This window comes from Battus philenor, unplaced genomic scaffold (genome assembly GCF_028537555.1).
Source record: "Battus philenor isolate CCGP_79_NKW_IND1 unplaced genomic scaffold, ilBatPhil1.0.hap1 SCAF_1, whole genome shotgun sequence".
Lineage (NCBI taxonomy): Eukaryota > Metazoa > Arthropoda > Insecta > Lepidoptera > Papilionidae > Battus > Battus philenor.
In genome coordinates this window covers 9,539,727-9,566,281 of record NW_027181661.1, presented here as the reverse complement: position 1 = coordinate 9,566,281, position 26,555 = coordinate 9,539,727, and the positions used below count along the sequence as shown (strand labels likewise).

General features: G+C 32.6%; 4 protein-coding genes across 6 annotated transcripts in view; 2 read left to right on the top strand and 2 right to left on the bottom strand.

Annotated features, from left to right (window-relative positions):
- Positions 1-18,358, bottom strand: part of Ddr (discoidin domain-containing receptor 2) — a 36,015-nt gene extending 17,657 nt beyond the window's left edge. For both annotated transcript variants that reach the window (XM_068777926.1, XM_068777933.1), the window contains exons 1-3: positions 18,122-18,358; positions 12,659-12,771; positions 2,123-2,228 (exon numbers count right to left, since the gene is read on the bottom strand). In XM_068777926.1, coding sequence (XP_068634027.1) covers positions 2,123-2,228; positions 12,659-12,725 — 173 coding nt within the window. In that variant the 5' untranslated portion in view covers positions 12,726-12,771; positions 18,122-18,358. The remainder of the gene's footprint in view (positions 1-2,122; positions 2,229-12,658; positions 12,772-18,121) is intronic.
- The window catches only part of LOC137918449 (uncharacterized), a 179,984-nt gene that overhangs the window by 64,588 nt on the left and 88,841 nt on the right, over positions 1-26,555 (bottom strand). The window lies entirely within an intron of this gene.
- Ubc4 (ubiquitin conjugating enzyme 4) lies at positions 18,805-21,579 on the top strand. The gene is made up of 3 exons (XM_068761247.1): positions 18,805-18,989; positions 19,498-19,650; positions 19,723-21,579. Exons 1-3 carry the CDS (start codon positions 18,927-18,929, stop codon positions 20,104-20,106), a joined length of 600 nt encoding a protein of 199 aa, XP_068617348.1. The 5' UTR covers positions 18,805-18,926; the 3' UTR covers positions 20,107-21,579.
- Best2 (bestrophin 2) overlaps positions 25,358-26,555 on the top strand; it is a 34,811-nt gene continuing 33,613 nt past the window's right edge. For both annotated transcript variants that reach the window (XM_068761146.1, XM_068761138.1), the window contains exon 1: positions 25,358-25,713. In XM_068761146.1, the coding sequence (XP_068617247.1) occupies positions 25,643-25,713 (71 nt within the window). In that variant the 5' untranslated portion in view covers positions 25,358-25,642. The remainder of the gene's footprint in view (positions 25,714-26,555) is intronic.

Sequence of the window (26,555 nt, the reverse complement as noted above, 5' to 3'; positions counted from 1 at the left end):
TATAATATCCGGGTAATTTTTCTACTGTGTGGTTTACTGACTTTTACAAAGAGCCCCTAAAGTAACAGCACCGTACAAGTTTCCTTATTAAATATTAAATGTAAGTTAGTCGATGATTAAATCGATACCGACGATCCGCACGCTCAACAATTGGCCGGTCGGGTTAACGGTCTCGCAGCAATTACATCCCAACGCTTCCGTGCGTTTGAAGCCATAAAATTTAAAGTTGATCGTTAAAGTTAAAGACGTTGTTAGGCTGCGCTCACTACATAACTTCAAAAAACCCAGTCATACAACCTCTGTAGATTTTTATTTTATTTTATTTAATAAAGAACGCATTAGATACAATATTCGGAGCAAAAGATAGAACTTACTTTATAAGACTTGTAAGTTTCTCAGCGCATTAACTTAGAAATCCAAACCTTTTTAATACTTAGCTTTTAAACTATCGTTCATTTCTTTGCTTTATAACAATCCCAAGTCATATTCATAGCGATAAAAGTAATTAATATATCGAAACGACACCCAATTTACACAAATTTACAATGAATACAAGTTCTATTTAGTTTCTAGGCTATCGATTTATACGATTAATATTAAATGAAGAATTAAGAACGTGTAAAAAAAGCCATTTGGTAAAACGGACTGAAATGTCGAAGGATAACGTATGACGATGAAAACACAACAGAAGCGGACAAAAGTAATTAATTACATTAATTCTAAGGTCAATTGCTAGTAAAAACGCAGATTTTAAAAGCAGTAGTATACTTTGAATTTATCAAGAATCCTTAAACTCAGTACTGATCGATATCAATTTTATTTATAAAAAATTTAAACTCTCATCTCTTAAGGTTTTTAATTTTGTAAAAGAAAATTTAATTAAAGTATGGGTTACTTTATGGCTTTCATTTCATACAATTTAATTTTAAAATCTGTAAAAGAGAATTATCGAACTAAAGAAAGTAAACCAACGACCGGATCATTAAACACGAGTTATGATGTCTGATTGATGAAAATAACTGTATGCACGACAAATAAAACGAATATAAATAGTTCTGATAAAGTTTAAACAGTCGTTCAAAGCAGGTATTTGCTGTTTGCTGCTGCAGTCCTCAGTCGTGCTAACAGATGTGTAAAATAAGTACATACTTGCGATGTGCCATCCACGGTACATTACCAACAAAATTTCAGAAACTGATTGCACGTTGCGCAAAAAGTTTAACGACCTGTCCTGAAATGTTCTTTTTTAAAATTAAACTCAAAGGTTGTTTTAAATAGATTTAAACTGCTTGAACGATAAGACTCGTTGATTTTAACGTTGTAATTTCTTTAACTTTTTCTAGAGAATTTGTAAATTACAATTACATCGAAATTAATCATAATTGTTTACATAAAAGTCGATTCACTTTAAATTGGAAAAAAAGTTATATTCCCCGGACATTATACTTTTTCAAAATGGATATTTTTCCAAAGCGTTCTTAAACATTAACGATATTTTTCACAGTAGAGAATTTTGTTATTATTTGTATTTTATTATGCCATGTATTGGAAGCAACAAGAGTGTTTAAAGTTCCATCTATAATGCAAGGAATACTTCAATTGGCGCTAAAAGTGAACAAAGGGTATTTAACATAATAAAGTTAAATTCATTATTCAATCGAGTCAATTTTATGAAAACTTTTCCTATTAATGTATATATAATCACTTTATACCAGAATAGATTTCAATAGTTGCTATTTTTTGTGTGGTGAGTAATCCAATCATGTAACACAGAATCATTTTAGTTCAAAGATCAGGTTTTAATAACCCATTTCTTTATCGATTTTGATTCAAAATACCATTGATTAAAAACATCCGTTTTCGTTTACGCGGAAATCGTTTTTTTTTGCGAATTATCTCGGCAATTCCGACTTAATTAGTACCATTCCATCTGCATTTCAGTTTCAAACATTGATTAGAAATAAATGCAGAACATTACATTGATATTTAAAATATATTTCACGATTGACTCTTTCCATGACAAAATAGCAAAGCAACATTTTTCATTCTATAATAAAATGCACATTCGCCTCGAGCATAAGAACATATACTTAAACTATTAAAGATTGCTTAAAATCATTACCGTCCATTTTGTGGCCCCACGTTGCCGTCGTTAAATGAAGAACTGGCGGTGACGTCCTTGTCAGGAATTAATCCATTTTCCATTCCGAGCGGAGCGATACATTGTGCTGAAAGCAATTGCTAAAGTTAATACAATAAAGGTGCATGCGCATGGTCGACCAGCTCTCTATTATCTCAAATAAGTTCATCTGATTGTCGCGAGTATCCATAACACATCTACAACAATAATACTCTACGGTTCTATCATAAGCAGGTTATTAACTAATTAGATATCATAAGTCATATATTGAAATAAAATTATAATACATAAGAAAATTCTTAATCGAAAAATAAATCCACTGAGATTAATGTAGAACAGTTTTGATCAAAATTTAATCGGGAATTAAAGAAAATTCTTTGATGCATACAAGAGTTCTGATTAAAATTGATTTGTACATGAAAACGAATAAGTACCGAGCGTGTTCGGACGACGCCCGTCGGGCACTATAATTACAGCAATTATAATTACCATCGACACGAGACCACCGTATATAAATTATTCTACGAAACTGATAGCTGATGCACTGGCTTAATAAGTATGGAAAATTCCTATTTTGACCATTAAATAAACATACAGTTCAAGTAAAAAATATACCACCAGGAATCCTTATTACGTACGTACATTCCCTATTTTCTTATCAATTACGCTGTATTCAAAATAGGCATGCGATTAAGATGTGAAGGTTTAATTCAGTTTCTTGGTCTAATTCATAGAAAAAAAATACGAGAGTACATAATTGTAAAAAGATGGATGTTTAAACTGAATGGAACAAAGTTGCTAGAATATCCGCTAATTTGCTTTTGCTATTTTGTAGGTACCTATCATGATATTGTTTAACTTAACCTGACTCAGCCGCAGAAATGCATGACTAGGACAGCAAGTATTAAAACTAGATAACTTATTTAAGCTTAACTAAAACGAGTAATTAGAAATTCCTACAACTTTAAGTTGTTTAAAACTACTTAGAGGTATATTCACTACATTGTAGTGGTATTACAAAGTGTTGTATATTTCAACGATTTAGATGCAATGTAAAGATCAAATTATTTGATTTTTGCAAGAACTTGTAATATTGCAGGCTAGTGGTACGACTGGCGTCGGCCGACGTAACTTGTTTATTTTATGAAATGTATGTGTAAACGTCGATATAATATATAGTAAAGTTGTGATTTAACTTTCCAATTTAAGCCCTAAAAAGTATTGTGGCAAATACTATAAATATAGATTTATCATGCCTCAATCTCTGATTTAGATGACGTTTTGTAAAAATGATAAAAGAAGAATTACATTCGCGTTCTGAAATTCTGAGTAGCGTTAAAAACGCTTCAAGCGAGAGACCAGAATGTTTAAATAAATATTTGATTCATCATCATAATTTTACTCTTAAAACGTCCACGGCTGGATTTTGTCACTTCCGCGGATTTCCTATAGGACCAGTTAGAAGCGACTGTATCCAGCCTAAAGACCATAAAAATGACATATTTCCTAAGCTTTGTTTGCTGGACTTCACTACAAAATCTTAAGGCCCCAACAGCCAGTGATATGTGGCGTGCCCGCTGCCACTTAAAATTGGCAATCTGCAGGGCTATGTCATTTACTACCATTCTTAATTCCACCACGTACAGAAATCCCAAGCACATCCCTCTAATCCAAAACATTAAAATCCATGGACCGTTGGACGACTTTTAGGTGACCAATGAGGCCGATACTGAGAGACTATACATAAAATAGTCATCATTAATTGTAAATGGAAAAAGCACCGATCATAGTTAAGAGGCGATCTGATTGAAGGTAAAGGTACTATCGATATGGATCTATAAATTGTTTATCGTACGTTCAAACAATTAAAGGAAGTGATGGTTGCGATTATACATGCGACTGTGAGCATAATCTAAATATCAATTAATTTAATTTTATATTATACTCTAACAATGACAAAATAGTGATTTTGCTACGGCGACGAAGCTGTTAAAAATAGTGTAATAAATCCTTCAAAGGTATCTCTCTGCACTTGTGAGAAGAATAGACGGCACACAATGCAGCCTCTTCATGACAAAAATGTAAATATGAATTCACATTTTGTGAAAAAATAACGGGTTTTATAACAAAAAATATAACAGAAATGTACAACACGTTACTGAAGTGCAATGTTAACATGTACGAGATTAACAATGACACCAAGCACTTAACGTTATTAATTGGGAAATAATTAGCAAGTTAAATATTTTTAAACTATGGTAATAATAAAATATAACAAGGCAGTAAGATGCTTTAACGATTAAATTTTTATAGAAGTTATTGTATAAGTCCTTAAACTAAATTAGTGGAATACAATTAAATAACCAAAATGAAGCAACAATTGAAATTGTAGCAATACATACCGCAAAGAAAAAAAAATCGCGATGTTTTAGGAATAAAAAAATGAATCAAAAACAGAATTAAATAAATTTTTACAAAGCAAATAATAATGCCAAAAAAATAAAAGTCCAGTGTTAATAAATTAAAAATATATCCGAGCCAGTTTCTGACCTATTTCTCTTCCATTTATGTAATAAATGTGGTAAATGTTGTTTTATATAGTAACAATAGACATACTAATATATAAAACAATGTTTACCAACAAATAGTAAAAGATATACTTTATAATCATAATGTCAACTCGCTCAGACAGCCAGCATAAGCTTCATGTGCTCGAATAACATTCGCTGTATAAAATAAAATAGTTGTTTTTTTAAAGTAAAGTTAACCGAAATGAATCTTATGTGTCGATAGAAACAAGCACAAATTATATTCACAATAGTCAGGTAAATAATTCACACGATAAATCATCAGACTATGAGCTAATTTACTAATTCCGACTTCTTTTAAATCGGAACTCTGTAATGTTTGCACACTACAGTTTGAACTTTGAAATAGGAGTAGTTTAATAATATCCTTGTTGGCTAAGTTTTCTTAGCAAAATATGATCCGAAATTATCAAGTATATAAAAATTAAATATAGACAAATTTTGGCGCCAACAAATTTAGTATTTACACAGACACTACATTTATAACCATATACTATGATAAAAAAACACATTTATAAAATAAAAATAAAACACGAATGAGGGAAATAAAAGATATTCGAGTAAGTTAAAACATGAACAAAAGTATATTATATAAATATTATGGATTCCGTAAGGGTCGTTCATTAGTCAATCTATCAAGTGATATCGCGTGCGGTAGGCATGTGAGAGCAAACAAGCAACGTTTATATATACATATGTATAAAACAACGCTTCACTTAATTGGCGCCTGGCGCTATACTGTAGTTTGATAACTTCTGTGTCGCCAGCCGGAATGTTGTATGGGACACAGCACGAACTTCAGCGGAATGATGTTTTTATTTACTGACTCTTACAACTATCTGATCATAGTCCGTTGTGTCCACATACTACTTGTTTGATTTTCAATAGAAGAAGTTAAATTTGCATTCGCTTGGGCAGTCAAATTTAGAATTTAATTAATGAACTAATGTTTATTATGGAAAACACATTGTTTTATAAACAAATGATTGATTTTGCCTAAAAATTATTATGGTAGTTTCATCTTTTTACGCACCTTCTTTCTTATAACGTTTAGGAGGATAAACTTAAATTTCAGTTTGCTGGAACTACTCTCCGCTCATACATGAGACGTCAGCCGTCGTCTATCAATCATTCAAAGCGAGGGCGATGAGCTGCATGCCTCTAAGACGAAAATCTAATTTAAAATGTTTCTCAACCGCAAACCGGTAATAAAGTTAAATACGAAAGCGTTCGTTATAAAACATTGCGATTAAAGTTTGACCTCGTTATCGACAAGCAAAAATTTTAAATCATGCTTAATCATAACTCCGTAGAGAATCCACTTTAGGATAACTATATTTGAATTAATTAAATTCTCAACAAGATCCTCACTATTTTAATTTATGCCCTAATTTACATCAACGTTATTTTTTATCACAGTTAACAGGTTGATACAAAATAAAAATTATATTTTAATATTTGGAAAGAATTATGAACGACATTTACGCGTCTTAAAACACCGATCTTAACATTCAATTCGCATAAGACATCATTCGCCACAGTACAAAGAACAATTCAATAACTTTCTTAATTTATATTCAATGAGTCATAGTCCGGCGCGTAATATATGGGAGCGAAGGCAGATTGATAATAATCAGAACCCGTACAGCCGATGAATATTATGTAAACTCCGGCTCCGCTTACTGGACCTATACCGTACTCAAAGCACAACAAATATTTACTACGAACGTCGTCAAAGTTAGTGCAGGAATTTCAAACTCTCGAGTTAAAATTGTTATTAGAAACGTTAAAGCAGTTACAGTAGTCTTATCTGATACTTATTATCAGTGGCAGGTCATCCTCATATACGGCTTATATGACATATGCAATACTTTGTTACGAATTTATTTACTCATTCGACAGCTTTGTGATGCAAAATAATTGTCAACAAATCAAAACTAACAATCCGCGATGAATAATACTTTTTGAACATATTTAAGCATAATACATTTTGGCCTCTACAGTGAGTCAAATCGAAAACTCATACTATGTAGCAAGAGGCATTCTGTTTAGGTGTTTTAGACCTCGATAGTGAAGTATGTAGATTTAGATTTACGCAGTGTATATCACAAAATCCTATATAGTAGATATATATGTAACAAGTGCACAATGGTTTCATATATATTTCCATATGGAACCATCGAATACAATTAGTATCGCTTACCATAAGAAGAACAGGATGTTTTCACGTGATTATCTGATATTAAAAAAACGTCCTCTCATCTATTTTAAAAAATAATGGGAATTTCGATTTTCTAAATAACAATCTCTCTGGAATATAGTGTGGAGTGTGCGATGGAGTGAGTAGTTTATAATGAATTTATAGTACGGGGAAAGTTTAAGAAGCGCTGTGCTTGTGCGTGCTTATGCTCTTGCGTGACATGCAGTCGTCTAATGAATAATAAACAGCGCGGTGGCGACTCACTGCTCATTCAAATCCATCCACAAAAGGCAATATTCTTTTTAGCATAAACCGATTGAATGTCGGCTTAAATCGCCCACAATATTGGCTGTCATTCGCATAAATTTTCAGAAGCGCTGGGTAGTTCCACGAAACATATTAGTTACCTAGATACAAGTCGGCCGCGCGTTAAACACGCCAACTACAATGTCACCGTTATATGGCCTGGCGAAAACCGGTTTGCGTGATGTGGTTAAAACTATTATTTTAATTACTTTCATTGTACGAACAAAAGGGGCCATTAAAGTTCCGTATTTTCTTTTACCTTATAGATTAAAGATTTTTGTGATATTTACGTACTAACAATCGATTATAGCTATTGCGAAAGCCGCCTGTTATCTCAGTAATATTTTCAAACTATTATCTACGAATACAAAGATATAACATATTACAAACATAACTATTAATGTAGAGGTCGTAATTACATGCTCACAATGGAATATCGATAAAAGTGGGCCACCGACTTGGCGTAGATACATAATGAAAGACTGTTGTTAAAAATGCTTTAGGCGTATTTTCGATCGGGTACACGTTTTTAACGACTGGAACTTATTTTCATCTGAAAATCAATACTGGGTGAGCTGCAATATGACGTGTGTCGACTTTAGCACGCGTTCCATACGAGTGTATAATGGTTAAGGATATTTGCGACGTATGACTTGGCATGTGTTGTATTTATTTTTCTTTATTGTTGATCGCGAAGGGCTTATTTAGTATTTGGTAGCCATTCCCAAAATAATAGAAGCTGTGCTTTAAGGCGATAATAGGCGATCAGAGCTTTCGTTTTTAAATCATCGGGCATGACGAGATTTGCCTCTGTCGTCCGTCTAACTACATGTGCAGCCTAAGAAAGGCACTACCAGACCACAGACTAACAGCTAAACCTATAAAAAACCTTAATAATAAAAACCAAGTATATTACAGCATACACATTCATACGAATAGATACTTATACATTAACAAATAAGTAGAGTATTACACAAACATATTATATATAAATAATACTATAAAAATAAAAATTATATACAAATATACACTTATAAATAAAACGAAATACAAACATGGCTCATGAGGAGCAACTACAGTGCAATTTCGCAAAACGTATCATTTTTATTTCATCTGCTTAATGTACATAAACATTTTATACTTCGTTGTAAGTCAACCATTGGCATTTTTACGATAAACAGAAGGGAAGTTGGTACACCGTGTCTAATATTGCTTCGAGTGTCACTCCCATTCCAGCTAATATATATCCCCATCAAGCACGAATATAAATGAAAGCTCATATAATTTATAATTCTTCGTACAACTTCATCGAGGCGTGGCGGCGTCCGCTAGAGCGGGAGCCGAGAAGTTTGTAATTAAATATTAAGGGCGTCCATACACAGACGGACGGGGAGACTTGGGCTCTTACACTTAGCTCTTTGTTAGGTATGTGGAATGCAAGGCCGCTGTGAAACTGCGGGAGCGGGCTTCTGTATTTGCCGAGAATGTACCGTACAGGTTCCACTCGCGCAATTTGCATTGAAAATCGCTTGAACAGTAGCGATACCTATCCGCTTTCGAATCTACATAGCATACTTCGTATAGACAGTAGGCGCCGGAGGTGGAAGTATTTGTGAAATTTATTTATATAGAGAAATAACATGAATTCAAAGTTGTTTTAAAAGTAACTCTTAAAGTGATGCATACCCACGAACGAGTGAAAATATTTTCAAGACAGAAAATTGTGGTCAATTAAATTTAACTTACTAACTTACTTACTAGTTATTTATTACTCGTACGAATGATATACAAAAACAAACAAAACACCTAAAAATAATTCATGCTATAATAATACAAAACAAAAGTACATCTATATTATACACGGTGAGATATATATATATATATATATATATATATATATATATATATATAAGCACATATGTGTAAAAGCTTTAAAAGGATAAATGGATAGGTTATATGCTATCAATTAATGTATGTGGTGTATACCCTAAACAAAAATAAATGGTTGCAGAAGTAATAAATAATGAAACGATAATATAGTAAGAAAAAGCGTTTTCAAAATTTGGATAACTACATGTGAAAGTTAATCATTCTTTACTATCTGTCCCCGCAGACTTAGTGTTGCCAGAAGTTATTAGACGCATTTCAATATAGTTACAAATTCAACATTTTATACAGGGTAATTGGGAACAGGTGTAAAAACTTTTTCCTGACAAATTAGCTATTCAGATTTCTTCACATTCATTTCATTCACCCCTTTAAAACATACACCTGTAACCGATCACCGTGTCTATAAAATTTTCGTGTCACGGTGACTCCGAAACGATTTTTATAATTATTTTCGTCATTCTTCCATGAGTCGGAGAATAGGTCCTATATTATTTGTTTTACCCATAAGTTTTAAGTGTGTACCACGGTTTTTTATTTTAATTTTTTGGGATTTTTGGAGTGTCTGGCATTAAAATACCTTTTGATAACACTTAGTTTTTATTCTTTTACCTTTTAATCTCAATTTTTATAGCGACTAGTACCTGTAATAATTTTAAACAATCAATGGTCGATAACTCAATAAATTGTCAATGGAGCATCTATATTCGCCATGCGTCTACCGGTGTCACTCAGCAAACAGTACGGAGAAGGGATGAGAGCGGAGCCGGTCTCCTGTTTTTCTCATAGAAAACCTTTCCCTCACTCCCTACACAGTTTTCAACCATTATAATTCTTTTGCGTCGATCGTAACAAAGACGCTTACACTTATTATTTTACTTTATTACTGCAACTCTCGTGTTAATAATATTCTCGCAGCTACTTTAAGAGTCAATTAGCAGTGCTAATATTTTTGATTCCACATTAATTAAGAATTGCTGACGATAATTCCCAATAATACCGATTTGTAATCAAAGAGAATCAGATCCACCACGTATAATTACTATTTTTTTATTTAACTAATTAATAACTAGAAAAAAAATTAGAGCAAAACAACTGTATCCATCAGCTAGTATAGATATAAAACAAAGTTTAATAGAAAAGCCTGGTAGAAAAAACTAAAATCTTAAACGAAAAAAAAACCTAATCTCATCCATTTTTTAATTTATTTACTAAGATATTAATAACGATTCAACGTCACTTATCAAAACAAAAATTATAGATTGCAAAAAAGATAACACTATAATATACCAAGTACTAGAATATAAAACAAATCAGTATTCTTACTTTTGGTTATAAGACCATCGACCGACATACAACAACTCGACTTTACATATTTCGTTATATAGATACAAGTATTTATATTCGGCTTAAAAAAGTCTGTGCCTCGCTCGTAAATATATCAATATCGTATCCTTTCAGGGATTTGTATTTCTATTTATAGGCGTAGACCATTTCAACCAAAAAATGTAAACAAATGTAGGCATGTAAAAATATTGAACACAGATTTGAGGGGAACAATAAACTGTTAAGATTTGGTTTTAGTAGTAACAGGCAACAACCAGGGTGTAGTAAAATAGTTGAAACGGTAAACTAAAAGAGTATTATTGTGAAACTTGAATAAGAATACTTCTTTAATTTTTAATATACCATTTATAATTTTACCTAAAGTATAGCTTAAATTTAAACTTTCTCACGTCCGAAAATATACGAACCATTTCCACTATTTATGTCAAGTGGATAGGGAGTTTTGAGAGAACTTCTGGAGATTGAATGCTAACTATCAAACAACGCGACGAGGGAGAGTCGCGATTACAAAGCTATTTAAGCCGAGCTCAATCAAACCTACTAGAGAAACAGTAGCCTGTCCCAAGAGTCTGCCACAGGACGTCCAAGGGTAAACAACTAAGAGCCGTCGTACGTGCGAGACTGGTACAACTAAATATTTCTACATAAAATCTTCTGTTTAGTAATAAGGAATCTTTTGGGGTTATGAAAGATTTTCAGTATGAGTTTTTGTTAAGCGCCATAAATATAACGCAGTAGTTTACATTAGTTAATTACAAATATGTGACTATTAAACGCGTTGTGGACTGGTTTTTGTTTATGATTTAATATCAAAATTATTAGAGGGGCCGGAAAGTAATGTCGCTTTTTTAAGTTAAATTCACACGACTACATTTTCATAGAAGCTTATTCATTTGGTTTATTATCCTTGCTTTCATAATATACATAGAGTACGAAATGATATATTAAAATTATTTGTATCGTAGTGTAATATCACATATATTAGGGGGACCGGAAAGTAATGTCGCTCGCTGTCTTAAGGTAAATTCATACGACTTACTTTTAACAAGTTTTTATTTCTAATCAAAAATATATTTCCCTTCGTTATCAGCAACCTTTTGCCATCTAGTACACGAATTTTCAATGCGGGAGCGGTAAAAATCAATCGGTTTATCTGTAAAATATGTCGACAGAAACGACATTACTTTCCGGTCCCCCCTAATACCTATATACTATTTGTAAATCACGTTTTTAACTGTTTTCCTACTTTTATTAAACGAAGATCGTTAATTATTGCTACAAATTGGCCGTTTTGGATTCCAAACTCCAGACTAATCACTGTAGTGCTAAAATGCTTTGCTATACGGTTAATGATCTATTGACGAATAATTCTTATCTAATCGAAGGAAAAACTGGAAACGAATTTTTAATACGAATCTTTAATTCTCATCATCATTACTTCAGATATTTCTCAGCCATAAATTTCCAACGCAACGGTTCGAAAGCGACCTGTAACCAGCGTTTTCCGACAATCTTAATTAAGTCATCCGTCCTTCTTGTGAATGAATATTCTACGTTACTCTTGTTTGTTCGTGGCCTCCACTCCAGAATCTTAACGCCCCAGCCATGTGTGTTATGTGGCGTGTCCACTGTCACTTCAACTTGCCAACTTTCGTTCGTCTACAGATCTCATTTCAAAATAGGTCTTATAGAGAAATTCAAAGCACAGCCCTCTCCATGGCTACTATTAGTTTACCGATGAGGTCCTGTACCGTTGGTTATCATAATAAACAATAAAATTGAACATTAGTTGTGGTCTTTCATTTTTAAGCACTTCAGAAAATAAATCATTTTGCTAGTAGACTATATATCGATGATATAAAAGAAAATGTAACTCTATAAGCTTAGATACATAGAAAGGAATGAATTGCTTAGTGTAATGTCTTGCTTAATTTTTTTATAAAAACTACTATCGATATTTAAATAAAAAAGATGTATGGAAACTTAAAGTTAACTTACTCCGTCAAAATAAATAGAAATTCATTAATAATTGTAGCAGCATTATTTGAATAATATAATTTACGAATAGTACGCTTACAACAAATAATACTTGGTTCCTGCGATATTTTTTGTCTTACGTCATTGTCAAGCTGCGCCAAAATTGTGCAAAGCTTGAAATTAAAAGGATAAAATTAAAGTTGCCGTACTTACAGATTTCAAGTGCGAAAAAGCGCATAGCTTGAACGAGCAGCAGCAGGACTACGTCACGCGCCACCATCTCGCCGAATCGTAACGCTCACTTCACCATCTCCGACACCGTAACTCTAAAGAAAAAGAAAAATGCAATAAAAACAAATTGTAATTTATTCGCAATGTAAGTAATAGGTAATAACTAGAGATCGAATATTAAAGTGTGTTTTTGTCTCATCATGGAAAGCGTTTTTGAAAACTATTAGGACCTTGAATAAGTTATCGCTGTTTTTTTAAAAAAAAATTATTTAAAATACAATGCTTGCAATAACATTACTCAAAGTATTGTCCATCATTAGAGACCACTTTCTCCCATCTCTCTGATAGCAATTGAATCCCCCGTCGGAAAAATGACTCATCTTTCGAGGCAATCCATGAATCAAGCCATTTTTCGGCTTCTTCAAAAAAATGGAAGCGCTGCTAGCTTAAACCGTGCGCCATCGACCGAAACAAGTGGTAATCGGAGGGGGCTATGTCCGGTGAATACGGCGGGTGGGGTAGAACTTCCCATTGAAGTGTTTCCAGGTAAGTTTTGACTGGCCAAGCATTATCATGTAATAAAATCACTTTGTCGTGTCTCTGCTCGTATAGTGGCCGCTTTTCTTTCAGAGCGCGACTCAAACGCATCAACTGAAGTCGATAGCGAGTTCCCGTGATAGTTTCATTAGGTTTAAGCAACTCATAATAAATTACGCCCCGCTGATCCTACCAAATGCAGAGAAGAAGCTTAGAACCATGGATATTTGGTTTAGGCGACGATGTTGATGCGTGACCCGGCATACCCCACGATTTTTTTCGCTTTGGATTGTCGTAGTGAATCCACTTTTCATCCCCAGTGACGATACGGTGCAGAAAACCTTTTCTTTTTTGTCGTTGAAGCAACAATTCACACATGAGAAAACGTCGCTCTTCGTCTCTCGGCTTCAACTCATACGGCACCCAATGTCCTTGCTTTTGGATCATTCCTAACGCTTTTAAACGTTTTGACACTGTTGACGCATCTACTTGTAACGTTTTCCCAAGCTCTACTAACGTCTGACATGGATCTTCTTCAAGCAATGCCTCCAATTCTTTGTCTTCAAATTTTGTCGGTGCTCCAGAACGCTCTTTGTCTTCAAGGTCAAAATCATTACTTTTGAAGCGCCTAAACCAGTCTCTGCACGTTGTATTCGACAAAGCATTGTCACCATATGTCTCAACGAGAATTCTGTGTGCTTCTGCTGCAGATTTTTTCTAAATAAAGCAGTGCAATAAAATTCCCCGCAAAAACACTTTATTTGGCACAAAAGTACACATTTTCACAAAAGGCAAATAAATATGTAGTTGACATTGTGGTAAACTCTATTCTACTATAATTTGAGGTTACATATAGCACTACTTTGGTGATTTGTTACCGTACGAAATTCCAAGCACAGAGTGCCGCAACGCAATCTTTCAAAAAACAGCGAGAACTAATTCAAGGTCCTAATATTATCCGAGTGATATAGATAACTATACCTGCTCTTGCAAGTGACAAGATAAATTACTTCTGCTTGCTGCGCAGGTAAACTCCGAAAATAGCTGTTTTCATACATTATTTTGTCTAATTTATAATGATAACTTATTTAAGCCACCTGCATAATGTGGAGGCGAAAGATAACTAACTATGCTAATTTGCAATTAATTAACTCATCTTTGATATAACAAAATAAATAAAAAGGTAGTCAGTTTTACTATTTTCCAAACATATAAACGATATTTTATAATCTGTGAAAGAATTACAAAAGGTATTAAAATAGACATCGATAAACATTTCTGCGATGTTCTCCAAATTATCAAGCACCGAATTTGTTAAAGTTAGACCAAAAATTAATTTTATTACAACGCTGTTATTTTACGCCTACACCTCGCCATACGATAGGTACGTAGAGGTAAGTATTATAATACGCTGTAGCGGGCGCTAGAGTTATTTTTGGGATCTGTAGTGGGTCTTTACCAGGGTATTATAAAATACTGCTATTTTCATCATCTTTATTGTAGCCCTTTAAAATATTTATTTCATTATTCTGGCAAAAATAAACATTAAGTATCAATTTTTTTTCTTTAAGCATGGTGTTACCTAATAGCTAAATGGTATAGTTGTGTAGAATCTTTGTAATTAATGGAATAATAAAACTAAATAATTAAACTAAAATATTGCCAATTGAAATTTTCGAAGTACCTATTAAGAGAGTATTTTTATATTTACTAATTCATAGAGTAAAAATAATTACAACAAATATTTTAGGCTATAAATTTTTTCCGCGATCTTTTAAACGATCTATTACGTTAATAATTAACACATGGACTGTTCGAACAGCTTAATGTTAAACAATGTCTCAGATCCATTTATTAGAAACACATGTTTCTTTCATTTTCATAACACAAATTTCGATGGTAAAAGGGTTGTTTAATTTTTGAGAGCATAGTCATTGTTAAATGTTGAAAACATGTTGTTTACCACATTATGTTTTTAGGAACATTACAGTTTACTGTAGGAAAGTTATAAGAATGTCAGAACCAAAGGGAGGCAAATCAAAATATGTTGGAGTGACCTGTAAAATGGTTGGAAGCTACCATAGTCAGAGAGAGATACAATAGCTTTATATTAGTTACAATTAAATTTTTTAGATTTATTTCAATTACTACAGTCCCCTCGCAGGGCCCTCTAACTCTTTGATTTCTAGCATAGACCTATTTCAGGGTTACTGTTTTTCCCCGTTTATTTTTAATGGTGTTATAAAAAACTTAACTAACAAATCACATAAAGTAATATTAAGCTATTTTTAATTTAAGCTTGAAAATAAGTTCACTAAATACATTGACATCTGGCAATTTTTACAGGAAATCCAGAACAATCTCAGGCATTAGTTAAGGAGACTAATGAATTCTGCATATGGTCTAATGGGCCCATAGCAAAATTGAATAAATATTAGCTGTGTCTATATAGACAGCACACTAATTAAACTTCATAGGATCTGGGACTCTTTATAGTTTCTCAAGGTATTTATATGAAAACTAATTTGAATCCATTTAAATTTCTAAGTATGAAGATTGAACATCAGAGCTGTACACTATATTGGGATGTTACTGTCGATAACTTTTTAAATGACCTTATGATGAACTAACAACCAATGAGTAACATTAAAAAATCTTGGAATTTCTAAGAAAAGAAAACTTTTTAAAATCGCATCAGAACTGACCTCTTCTTATCTACATTATGAAACAAAATTATAAAGAAGTTGAAGTTGTGGTTATATGTGGTGTATGGTGCCACAATGCTATTTAAAGATTCAAATCCTTTGGGATGAGACCAAAGGCCACACATTAAGAAATCCTTACAATGATGTAGTATAAAAGTACTTTGGCACTTGAGTCGAAGCTGCAAATTCATAAAAGATTTAAGATTGATGCACAGATGATCATGCTAGAGCTAGATTCACATTGGCAAATGTCAGATAAGAATCTACTAAAATCTAATTTACTGTAAAGGATGCAAGTAACATCTCTAAGGTCCATGAGTCTAGAAATGCATTATGACTGGTTAAACATCAGAGAATTTTGTATATTGTTACCCTTAAAATGGCACACCCTATTGTTCGCTAATTGGTTGCCAGGAACATTAAAAAATTTACTTTTGTACATCCTGAATGACCCTTCCGGACTCAAGTAACAAAAGAAGGTAAACTTACAGAAAAAAATTACCACATCTAGGATAAGCAATTGGCATTGATAAATACTTACTTTTAGGACATTTATGAATATTAAATACATAATCTCTGAGGATTTGGTAGAGATGTCTTCTAGATCAAACTTATTCCTACTCTCAAGTAGTAGTAGTAAAGTAATAGTAATACTAACAGAACTTAGTGTTTCATGTGACAATATATACCTAAAGCCTGCACAATAAGTATAGTGAATAAGTACTATGACCTACTCAACAAAACTAGGAATAAAGTCATAGTGAATTTGTTTGTGGTGGAGATATGAGCAAGAGGAATAACAGCTCAATCACTCTATGGCCTGGTTAAGCCCCTAGCATTACCAGGATGTTTTGATATTCTTTAGGTAGACACAGGAGTCTGATCAAACCGCCTCAAAACTATAATATTGGGGTCTATTTGGTCCTTCTTCCTACAAAATGATGGACCTAGTCACTGCATGACTAATCAATTTAATGCTAAAAAAACATATTTGTTTTATCACTCTTCTCTCTAGATTAACTCAAGAAAAAGAACTCGATGCTAAAACACAAAGAATTTAGGAATTAGAAATAACCAAGTGATATACTTAAGTTTATGGTGTATTTATACCTTTTCTCTCCAAATATTCAGGTTTTTCTTAATTCTGTGTTTAATAAGCCACCTCTGTAAACTATGACATAATTTTACACACATTTTCATCACAATATCCAATCTAGCATAATAATATGAGAATACAACCATATTGTTTTTTATCCAAACATTTGTACACTATATTATGTGTAGGACTAACCAAAAGCAGTTAAATGACATGCTTTTCTCTTCTCACTTCCCACTAAACATTTGCAAGCTTAATCATATTAAAACATTTCAGATATTAAAAAAATAATTTTGTGTCTATGTACCAAATAATTTGTTTGCTGTAATTTTTCAACTATACACTAATTATGAGAGCCACAACTCTGTAATATTAACAAACTATATATGATTAGGCTCTATGTTAATAAAACTGTTATGATATCTTTAAATATAATTTAACTGTAACTCTCATTATATTATTATATAAATGCATATTAAAATTTGAATTATAATTAATATGGAACTTGCAATCATTAACAAGGGGAATTTTATAACTTTTTCTTTAAATAAACCAAATAAATAATTAGAAAAATAAATATTTACTACTAAAACATGTCATAAAATAATTAATTACATCTAATTATAGATAAGGATCAACATTTTTTAAAACTTATTTCCTTGTAATAATAAATTATTAAATTTTCCTGATTGCAGATGCAAAATCATATTCATGTTTAAGCTTGTTATGGTCATCTAATTTCGTTACACTTGGATAAATTTTTAATGTTTATATTAAATTATTCTATGTTATATAAAAAGTGAATATACTTATAGACACTAATGTTAGTTTAAATTAATCTTAGTATTTTCTTACTAGTTATAAAATAATAGATTTGTTTATTTTAAATTAATAACTGACATTTCTAACATGATCATGAAATAAAAGGTAAATGTTTGTTACCAAAGTTGATAGTTCTAGATACACAGGTGATAACAACCAAGTATACATGTTTGCGCAAGTGTATCAAACAAAGAAATTTTGGGCATGGGTCTATAATATTGTTTCATAACAAAAATCACGTATAATTTAAAAACCGAAAATATAATGAAAATTAAGATAACGCACCTTCAAGAGCCAGGTACATAGGTGAGACCCGGTGACATGGGAAACAAATTAACATATCTCTGTCCTCACACTTTTCGTATAACTTGCCATCACACGTTAATTTTTTCACACCGGTATAGTTTATGATATCAGTCATAACAAAACAATAATTTCACGGTGACTTTTAGTTATAATTGTGAAAACGGAACCACTTTGTTCAAAATAATAATCTTACACTTTCATCTACATGTCCACAGCTAGTTCTTGAAGTTGAATGCGGTAGCAGTAAAGTCTGAACATATCTGTAAGTCCAGAAAATCCGTAGACAACTAAAATATCTATGATCATAAAAAATGTAATTGTTTTTTTTTACAGATTATCTATCTTTTTGTAGTATTTAATATATTCGATAGACTGCTTAGGATATATTTGTATTAATTATCGGATACGAGTATAGTTTTAATTTCACTGTTAAGAACAAAATGTTATTCTTAATATTTTTTAACCAGCTATCACTGGTCAATGTATTAAGTAATTATTATTTGGTATGTTTGATTTGATTTGATCGCGTAAGAATGTTTTAAAACACTGTTATGGCCGGTTGTACAAGAACATTACTCGTTTTCATTCGAAACGAATATCAATGTTTTGTAATTTCAGGCAACATTATTTCATTCGCTTACTCTCTCATTCAGTCAGTTGACCTTGATTAAGTTGTCTTAACGCTGACGCTGTCGTGAGGGTATTGTTAGAGTGGTAGTTACAAAACAATTTTTTTTACTGTTTCGCTACCTTGTATTTGTACCACATATAAAAAGTTACTCCAATGGCTAACATAGCTGCTAAACGCATAAAAAGAGAATTCAAGGAGGTTATGAAAAGTGAAGAGGTGAGATGAATAATTCCTTCTCTACACAGACTCTTTCCGTAACCTAAAGAGATATTGTATTAACGCCATATTTTTCAAAACAATCTAATTTAGAAACGTTATAACAATGTCAACATTATTTAAATCCAATTATTGTAATGTAAACACGACAGTACTTAATATTAAATAAAAATTATTACGTTTAGTTAAATAAAAATTGCACATGATTCAGCATATTTTTTAAATCCCAACCTTATGCGCATGATTTGATTACTAGGATACAATGGCTTGAAATAAATGTATGGGTGCAGTTACTGCCGATATTATTTTAATCATAATTTTTAAAACGTTGAAAGTTATACGTGCTTAAGGTGTACAACTGTAGTTACACCATGAACAGTTCTGATATAGTAAAAAGGGAGAGGAAATTATTTTTAATAAGAAATATAAAATAATTGATATGCAAAATGTAATCAATATATATTATCAGTTTAGTTTTTGCTCCAAGTTTTTGTTTTTGTTTTTGTAGGTGGCAGGAGGGGTACTGAAATTAGAATTAGTCAATGATAGTTGGACAGAATTGAAGGGACAGATTGCTGGTCCACCTGAAACGCCATATGAAGGTGGAACTTTTCTTCTTGAGATAAAAGTGCCTGAGACTTACCCTTTTAACCCACCCAAGGTACTGTAATTAATTTCAAGACACATGTAGTTTATGAAGCTATTAACTAATTATTGGTATGTTTTTATTCAGATTCGGTTTATGACAAAGATTTGGCATCCTAATGTATCGTCAGTGACTGGAGCAATTTGTTTAGACATCTTGAAAGACCAATGGGCTGCTGCATTAACACTACGGACGGTCCTGTTATCTATACAGGCCTTGCTTTCAGCTGCAGAGCCAAATGATCCACAAGATGCTGTTGTTGCAAAGCAATATAGAGAGAATCTCTTACTTTTCACTTTAACAGCAAAACATTGGACAAATATCTATGCTGGTGGACCAAGTCCTGTTTATGACTTTGATCAAAAGGTACAACTGTTGAATGACATGGGTATAGATGAACATCATGCAAGAGTTGCTTTGTCCACATTCGATTGGGATTTAGAAAGGGCTACGGAACAGTTGTTTGTTTAGTTATTTAAATGATTTAAAGATTTAGATATACATCCTTAATGTTATCCCATGAAGTTTTTTTGTGAAGAATTTTTTGGACTTTTTAAGTCCTATTTTATTTTAAAGTTGATTGTGATAAGTAGGCTGGGTTAACTGTAAAGCACACTGTTCCCTGAGTTAATGAATGACCCTCAAATCTAGTTAATTAATGCAATAATATTTCAGTAAAGCATTTATGACAAGTGACATTAAAATCATTATTGACAATTTTAATATTAATCATAAATTTTACAAATGGCTAGTAGGACAAATAGTAGAATCTTGAGTAGAAATGAGTGATGAGCAATATTATTTTAATTTTGATATTTGGGAAACAATAGCTTCAGACTCTGAAAGTTAACATTTTCAGTAAAAAGTTTCCATTAATCCATGCAACTCATACAAGCATTTTAAAATCTCAATCATCCATAAATTGTAAGTTTGTCCAGTTTGGTTTGGGGATTCTGTTTGGATATCGCATACTATTATGCTCATTTTGTCAGATTTAAATATGATTGTGAATATGAATTTATTTAATTAATTTCAATATGATTTAAATTATCATATTGACCATAAATGTAATAATAATAGGTTAACAATGTCAAAGTCAATAATATTGTAAAATGTTATGTACTGAAACACACAACACAAAAATTAGTGAAATTTAACATTAGTATTGATGAATTGTATTGATTGACACATTGTATGAATCGAGCAATATCAGACTATTTAAAATTGATGAATTGTTGATTTATGATCTTTTAATATAAATTTTATTTAAATTTATTATAAATCTTGATGAAATTATGATCAAAATATTTTTAATATTAGTAGTAAAACTATATTAGCAAAAAACAAATTTACTAACACATTAAAAGATTCTGAAATATGTACAATAAACAGATGTGAATGCTAATGCTACTTTTTCCTTGCCATTTTTCTTTTTTTATTGTAATATAAAAAAGTATAATTGGCAATAGGCAGTGTCTTTTCTAAAAAAATATTGAATGACTTAAAAACACTGCAATTTTTAACATTATTGAGAGTATCAGCACAAGTATTAAAGTTGATCCCTCATAAGAAATGATGTCATGAATTGGTACATATATTTTCATCATGTATGTGTATTTTTATACTGTTTGTTCAAAATTTTTTAAGTTAAAAATATCTCAAAATGTTAACACGGAGTGGTCATAATAATAGCTGTATACAAATAGTTGTTCATAAATAATTTGGTACAGTGTACAATTAATTTAAACAATGTGTAATAATACTTTATACATATAATTGATGATTCAAAGCAATAATTCGCAATGATTTTTTAGTAAATAAACATCGTCAAGTATTTGCTGTGTCTTATTTGTAACATCATTTTCCTAGCTAGCATCAATATCTTCTACTTGGAATGTTAACATCAATGTCATTGTTAAAGTTATTTTTATACTGCTTAATTTTACAAAAGAGGTCTAGTAATTTATTGTGTAAATAAAAACATTTTGATTATAAATAATGTCTCTTTTGATAGATAGATCTATTGTAATTATTTTTTTTATCAAAAAATTGTCAAAAATATTAAGTTATGCCTTGGCGTATAATGGTGTTAAGAAAAAGGATGAGTTTTATCAAATAAAGAAAAACTTGGCAGAGACATTGGTTTTCTTTCATTCAGAGTTAGCAAAATATATCCCGAGTCATTTGCTATAGGTTCTCCGAATTTGGTATTTAAAGGAAAGACACATTAATAACTGGATTAGAATATAAACATATCTAAACCTCATTTGGTCAGTTCAATGAGTTGGTTATTTGGTTGGTATAGATACAGACTTATACACCTTAGCTGTACAAATTTATTAAGTTTGAGTGCTCTCTAAGGAATTCTGACTGACACTTACTTTAGATACTCTTCCGGATTGGAAGACTACTAACTAAGGCGAAGACTGACTCTCCTTAAAGTGATTAAGGCCTCCCCGAGCTAAACTAAATAGGGGCATAGACACAACATTCTGATTCATGGGTGCTTTTTTTTATGACCCCTGCTATTGGTGGCCTCTCGTAACCCTATTTGTGGTGGGATAGGGACTTTATTAGCATTTAATTTATTCACTTAATTATTTTATTTTCATTCTCTTCTCTATCATTCTTCACATAATCTTTCATTCTGTTCTTTTATACCACAATTCTGCTTTCTTTCCCTTTTGCTCTGTTTTACCATTCTTTCATCCTCTTTTCATTTTACATTTTCTTAATTTCTAGTTTTGTTGTATCACATTTTTATCTTTATCTTTATCACAGTTTAATATTATTTATTTTTACATATCTTTTTTGTTTTTGTTTTTGTTTGTTGATGCCTAACTTTTATTATTTTCTATTGCATATTGTATAATTCTTTTGCAATAACTGAGGAATTCTTTCATGGTTTCTTTTCCACCTATCAGGGAGGCTATTGACTCCTCCCTGATTTTTACGCCAGACCGGCACTCGAATTCGAGCCGAAGTCCCCCGAATGCGGGACTCTGGGCCACAAGGTGGATCACGGTCTGGTCCACGCCCGGTTCACAGAAGCACGAGGGGTCCTGCTTGTGCTTGAACCTGTGGAGGTACTCAGAGAACCCCCCGTGCCCCGTGAAGAGCTGGGCCGAGAGCGCGTCCACCTCGATACTGCGGAGCACGCGGTAGGCTGAAACCATGGGTGCTTGAAAGTATTGATCCACAGCACCACAAGTTGCTACTTTTTATTTATAAAGGAAATTTAGCAGCTTAATAACAATTCGGAGGGTGCCAGGAAAAAAATAAATTGAAAGAATCTCGAGAATCTTTCAGTCATAAATAAGGTAAAATTTACCTGATGTGCTGAGTTATAGCCAGTATTCACTCTTCTGGTTAAGCCTATGGTTATTATGGATGAAAAGCTGTTTAATTTGTCTTCTAGTTGCAGGGAGGTTGAAGTCTCCGTAGGATACGACTTTTTTTGGTACGTACTATTAGTGGAATGTCATTGAGAACTAATAACCAGTTAACATTCAGAAGACACAGTCAGGAGAAGTTTAGACTCCTTATTAGTGATTGACCCAGCCTGGGGTGTTACGCGGAGACAAGATGCGTCTTTTGTGCTTAACTTCATCACGAGGAACAGAGGATTTTTTGAATAACTGCTGGGAAGTTGCTTATAGATTTCTTTCAACTAGCAGGCTTGGAATCAGATTGAACCGTGTCAGAGGAGGCATAAAAGGAAGGCGTCACGAGTTTTCAAAAAATCACATGGGAAGGTTTGATATTCGTAAGGGTACGGTTACGTAAGGTTCCAGTTCCCGTCCCTAATGAAATGCTGGAAGATGCTTAACATTTCATTATTCAGCTCGACCAGGTACCTAATGATGGTCGCTGCGTTTTTGCTTCTTATGATTTTAATAACATAGTCTGTTAATGACATTAAATTAGACGCCATATTTCAATGTGAATGTGAGATTTTTGTATTAGTCGATAATGGGTTTGTTCAAGGACCAGGCAGAATGAGCTTCACTCATCACATTGATATATGTGGTTAGAATTCAATGCTTTAAATTAATAGTCACATATATTTGCCTATATAGTTCAGAAGTAATAAATAATTGGGAAGTTGCGACATTGTATTAGAAACGTATATTGCTCATGCGGAAGTCATTGGATAAATGCATTCACAAAGGTACCTACATATAAGGAACGTACGTTTGTTTCTAAATAAACCAATTTCTACAACATGCTCAGCGTTGGCGCTTCTTTTTTTATGGTACGTAACGTTATAATATAATTTTTTTTCGATCCGAAGGATATTGACCGAATGTTCGTTGAAGTTAAAATAAATTATTCTATCTGTTCTTAGTGTGCTAAACATAAAATGTAAGTGAAATATTTTAATACTATCGGAAATTAATACTTTTGACAATCCATATGCGGAATATTCCTGATTTTGTCATTCAGTCATTTAAATAAATACCTGTTATTTTTGTAAAGAAAATGTATTTTTTAGGCAAAGCGGTGTTAATCTAAACTTTTTATATTTACTAGGTGAGAAATTATGAGTAACTGGCAATAATTACCACTGCCTACAAGCCCTTTTAGTTAGAGCTTGGATACTTAAAGATGTATACATATTGACATGCATGCTGCTTTTGTTAATAAGTATATACAGAATGCGTTGTGTATGCATTTGCATACAGGCTGGAACGGTCTTGCGATGTCTAAATACCTTTGATGTTTCTTCTTCATTGTTTTATGGCAGGGTCACGGAAGCGCTCTCATTCGTCCTCCTATCACGCAGGGTAAATAAATTCTATACCAGTTAAGAAAAGATGTCCATGAACGTGCAATAAATATTTTACTTTACAGCTTCTTTTATCGCAAAGGTGTCTTCACAGGTGTCTTTTATTGTAATGGCGTGTCGTAGGTGTATATGTATAACGTGCGCTAGTATCATCATAGCACAACTTTGAATACATCAAGTTACCATTTGATATTCCCTTTGTCTTGAGAATTGACAAGAGTATATCTCATTTTGATGAGAGGAGCTAAAAATAAGTTTTTATGATTTAATAATGTATCTTTAATCGTGTTTATACATGAATTTGCCCATTGTCCAGTGTAATAGATAGTAGATTAGTTTCTTCTTGATAGTGCGGAATTTTAAATCTCTTGCATCGCTCCAAAATTATCAGGCATTAAATGGTTTGATGTTCATTATCATGACCCTGTTTATTTTTTTTTATAAAATGATTCAACACTGAACCGGTGAATCGCGACTTACATGAGTTTTTATTTATCTATTTTTATTAGACATCGCACAGTTTCTAGAGATTTCTGAGTATTAAATCTCGGATAATGCTTTAAAAAATATTATTATTGTGCTTCATGCATTTTAGGTACTCCAGTGACCAACGTTCATTGAATGATTGATTAATTTGATGAAAAGAAGCGCAAGCGCACTTTTGTAGCTGCCATCTCTGTTTGATAATTGTAATCCCTTATATAAGACATACGACGTCTGTACATAAAAAAAATCTTTTGTCTTAGTTTGTAAAGATAGATGTCACTACTAAAGTATATATTTAAAAGTGTAATACTTAGCAGGATGCCATCTAGCGGTTGCTTTGATAAAGTTTATGAGGCTGTGGTGCAGTAGAACCTGCGTCCGCGCTGCGCTGCTTTAAAACCAAATTACTTGAATAACATACCAAGCAAGTATCATTCATCAGTCATAGTTGCAGCTACTCTGTGGACAGTGCTCTCGTGCGCGCTTCCCTTTATGTATTATAATAACAATCAGGGGGAGGCTGAGTGCAGCGAACAAAAGCATAATGTAACTAAATAACAGTGCATCTTTACAAAATATCTTCTCTTCGTCTTTCCTAGTTACTAACGTCAACAAACTTTTTATTACTTTCTAAAACGTATTTAATTTTCCGCGTGTGTTTCGATTCAAGCTTGCGTCAAACGTGTGTGGATAAATAAATATTAATTTTATAGTTCTTAAGTTACTCTCAACATGACCATATCATACGCCGGTGAAGTTCCAAATGGCAGCAGCTTTGGTTGTTTTTGGCGGATCCTTTGCAAGTAAGTAATAAGTCTGTCTACGGGGAGCGAGGCCGTCGCGACGAGGACTGGCCCGACATTGGCTTCGATGGGTCGGTCAAAGCCCAAACAGCTGTTCTCGGCAACCGACTATATGACGAAATCGTTTTCTGTACCTACATATTACGCGACGACAATAGAACCTACTGCTATTGTCAGACGATTGGCTTTTGTTTAGTTAGTAATGTGTCATTTTGGTACCGTCGTTGAATGTTTATTTCAATGTATCGAAAATCCGCTGCTTTGTTATTGCCGATCACTGTATTGGACGAACTAATACTTTAGACTATACGGATTAAAGCTGAGTGGCCTTGGTGGCCTCATCGAAACAGTGATGAATGTGATTGCTTGAAACGAACCAGTGGTGGCAGTTGCTCACTTGGCCCTGACAACGAAATGTAGCGAAAGTAAACTGTGACGCACGCACTCAGTATAATACACGAATTAAAAGTACCATTTTGCTTATAATTAGTGAAAAATATTAGGTAATGTTAATGAATAACATTATAAAAAACACTATTGCAAAATAGCTCATTAAGCTCTTGAAATGATTGTGTCATTGACTACGTGGCCTTATGTACGTTCGACGAATAAAACTTATTTTTTAATATGTAGTATGAAAGGTCAAATAAAATTTTTACTCTTGTACTCTTTTGAATAAATTCAAATAAAAATCATATTGTAACACTTCGTTAACGGTATGCCGCTATGTCTCGTTCTACGTACTATTTATTTTGTTCATTTTTTTATGACGGTAAATGTAACAAGTTACATTGAAATGTAGTGGGCCTCTGTGTCGAGTAACAAATGATGTCTCAGACTAA

What these genes read in the sequence shown, in the direction of transcription:
- Ubc4 (XM_068761247.1), top strand. Translation starts at nt 18,927, where the DNA reads ATGGCTAACATAGCTGCTAAACGCATAAAAAGAGAATTCAAGGAGGTT. An exon ending in AGGTTATGAAAAGTGAAGAG is followed by an intron (nt 18,990 to 19,497) that starts GTGAGATGAATA and finishes TTGTTTTTGTAG; the next exon opens with GTGGCAGGAGGGGTACTGAA. An exon ending in ACCCTTTTAACCCACCCAAG is followed by an intron (nt 19,651 to 19,722) that starts GTACTGTAATTA and finishes GTTTTTATTCAG; the next exon opens with ATTCGGTTTATGACAAAGAT.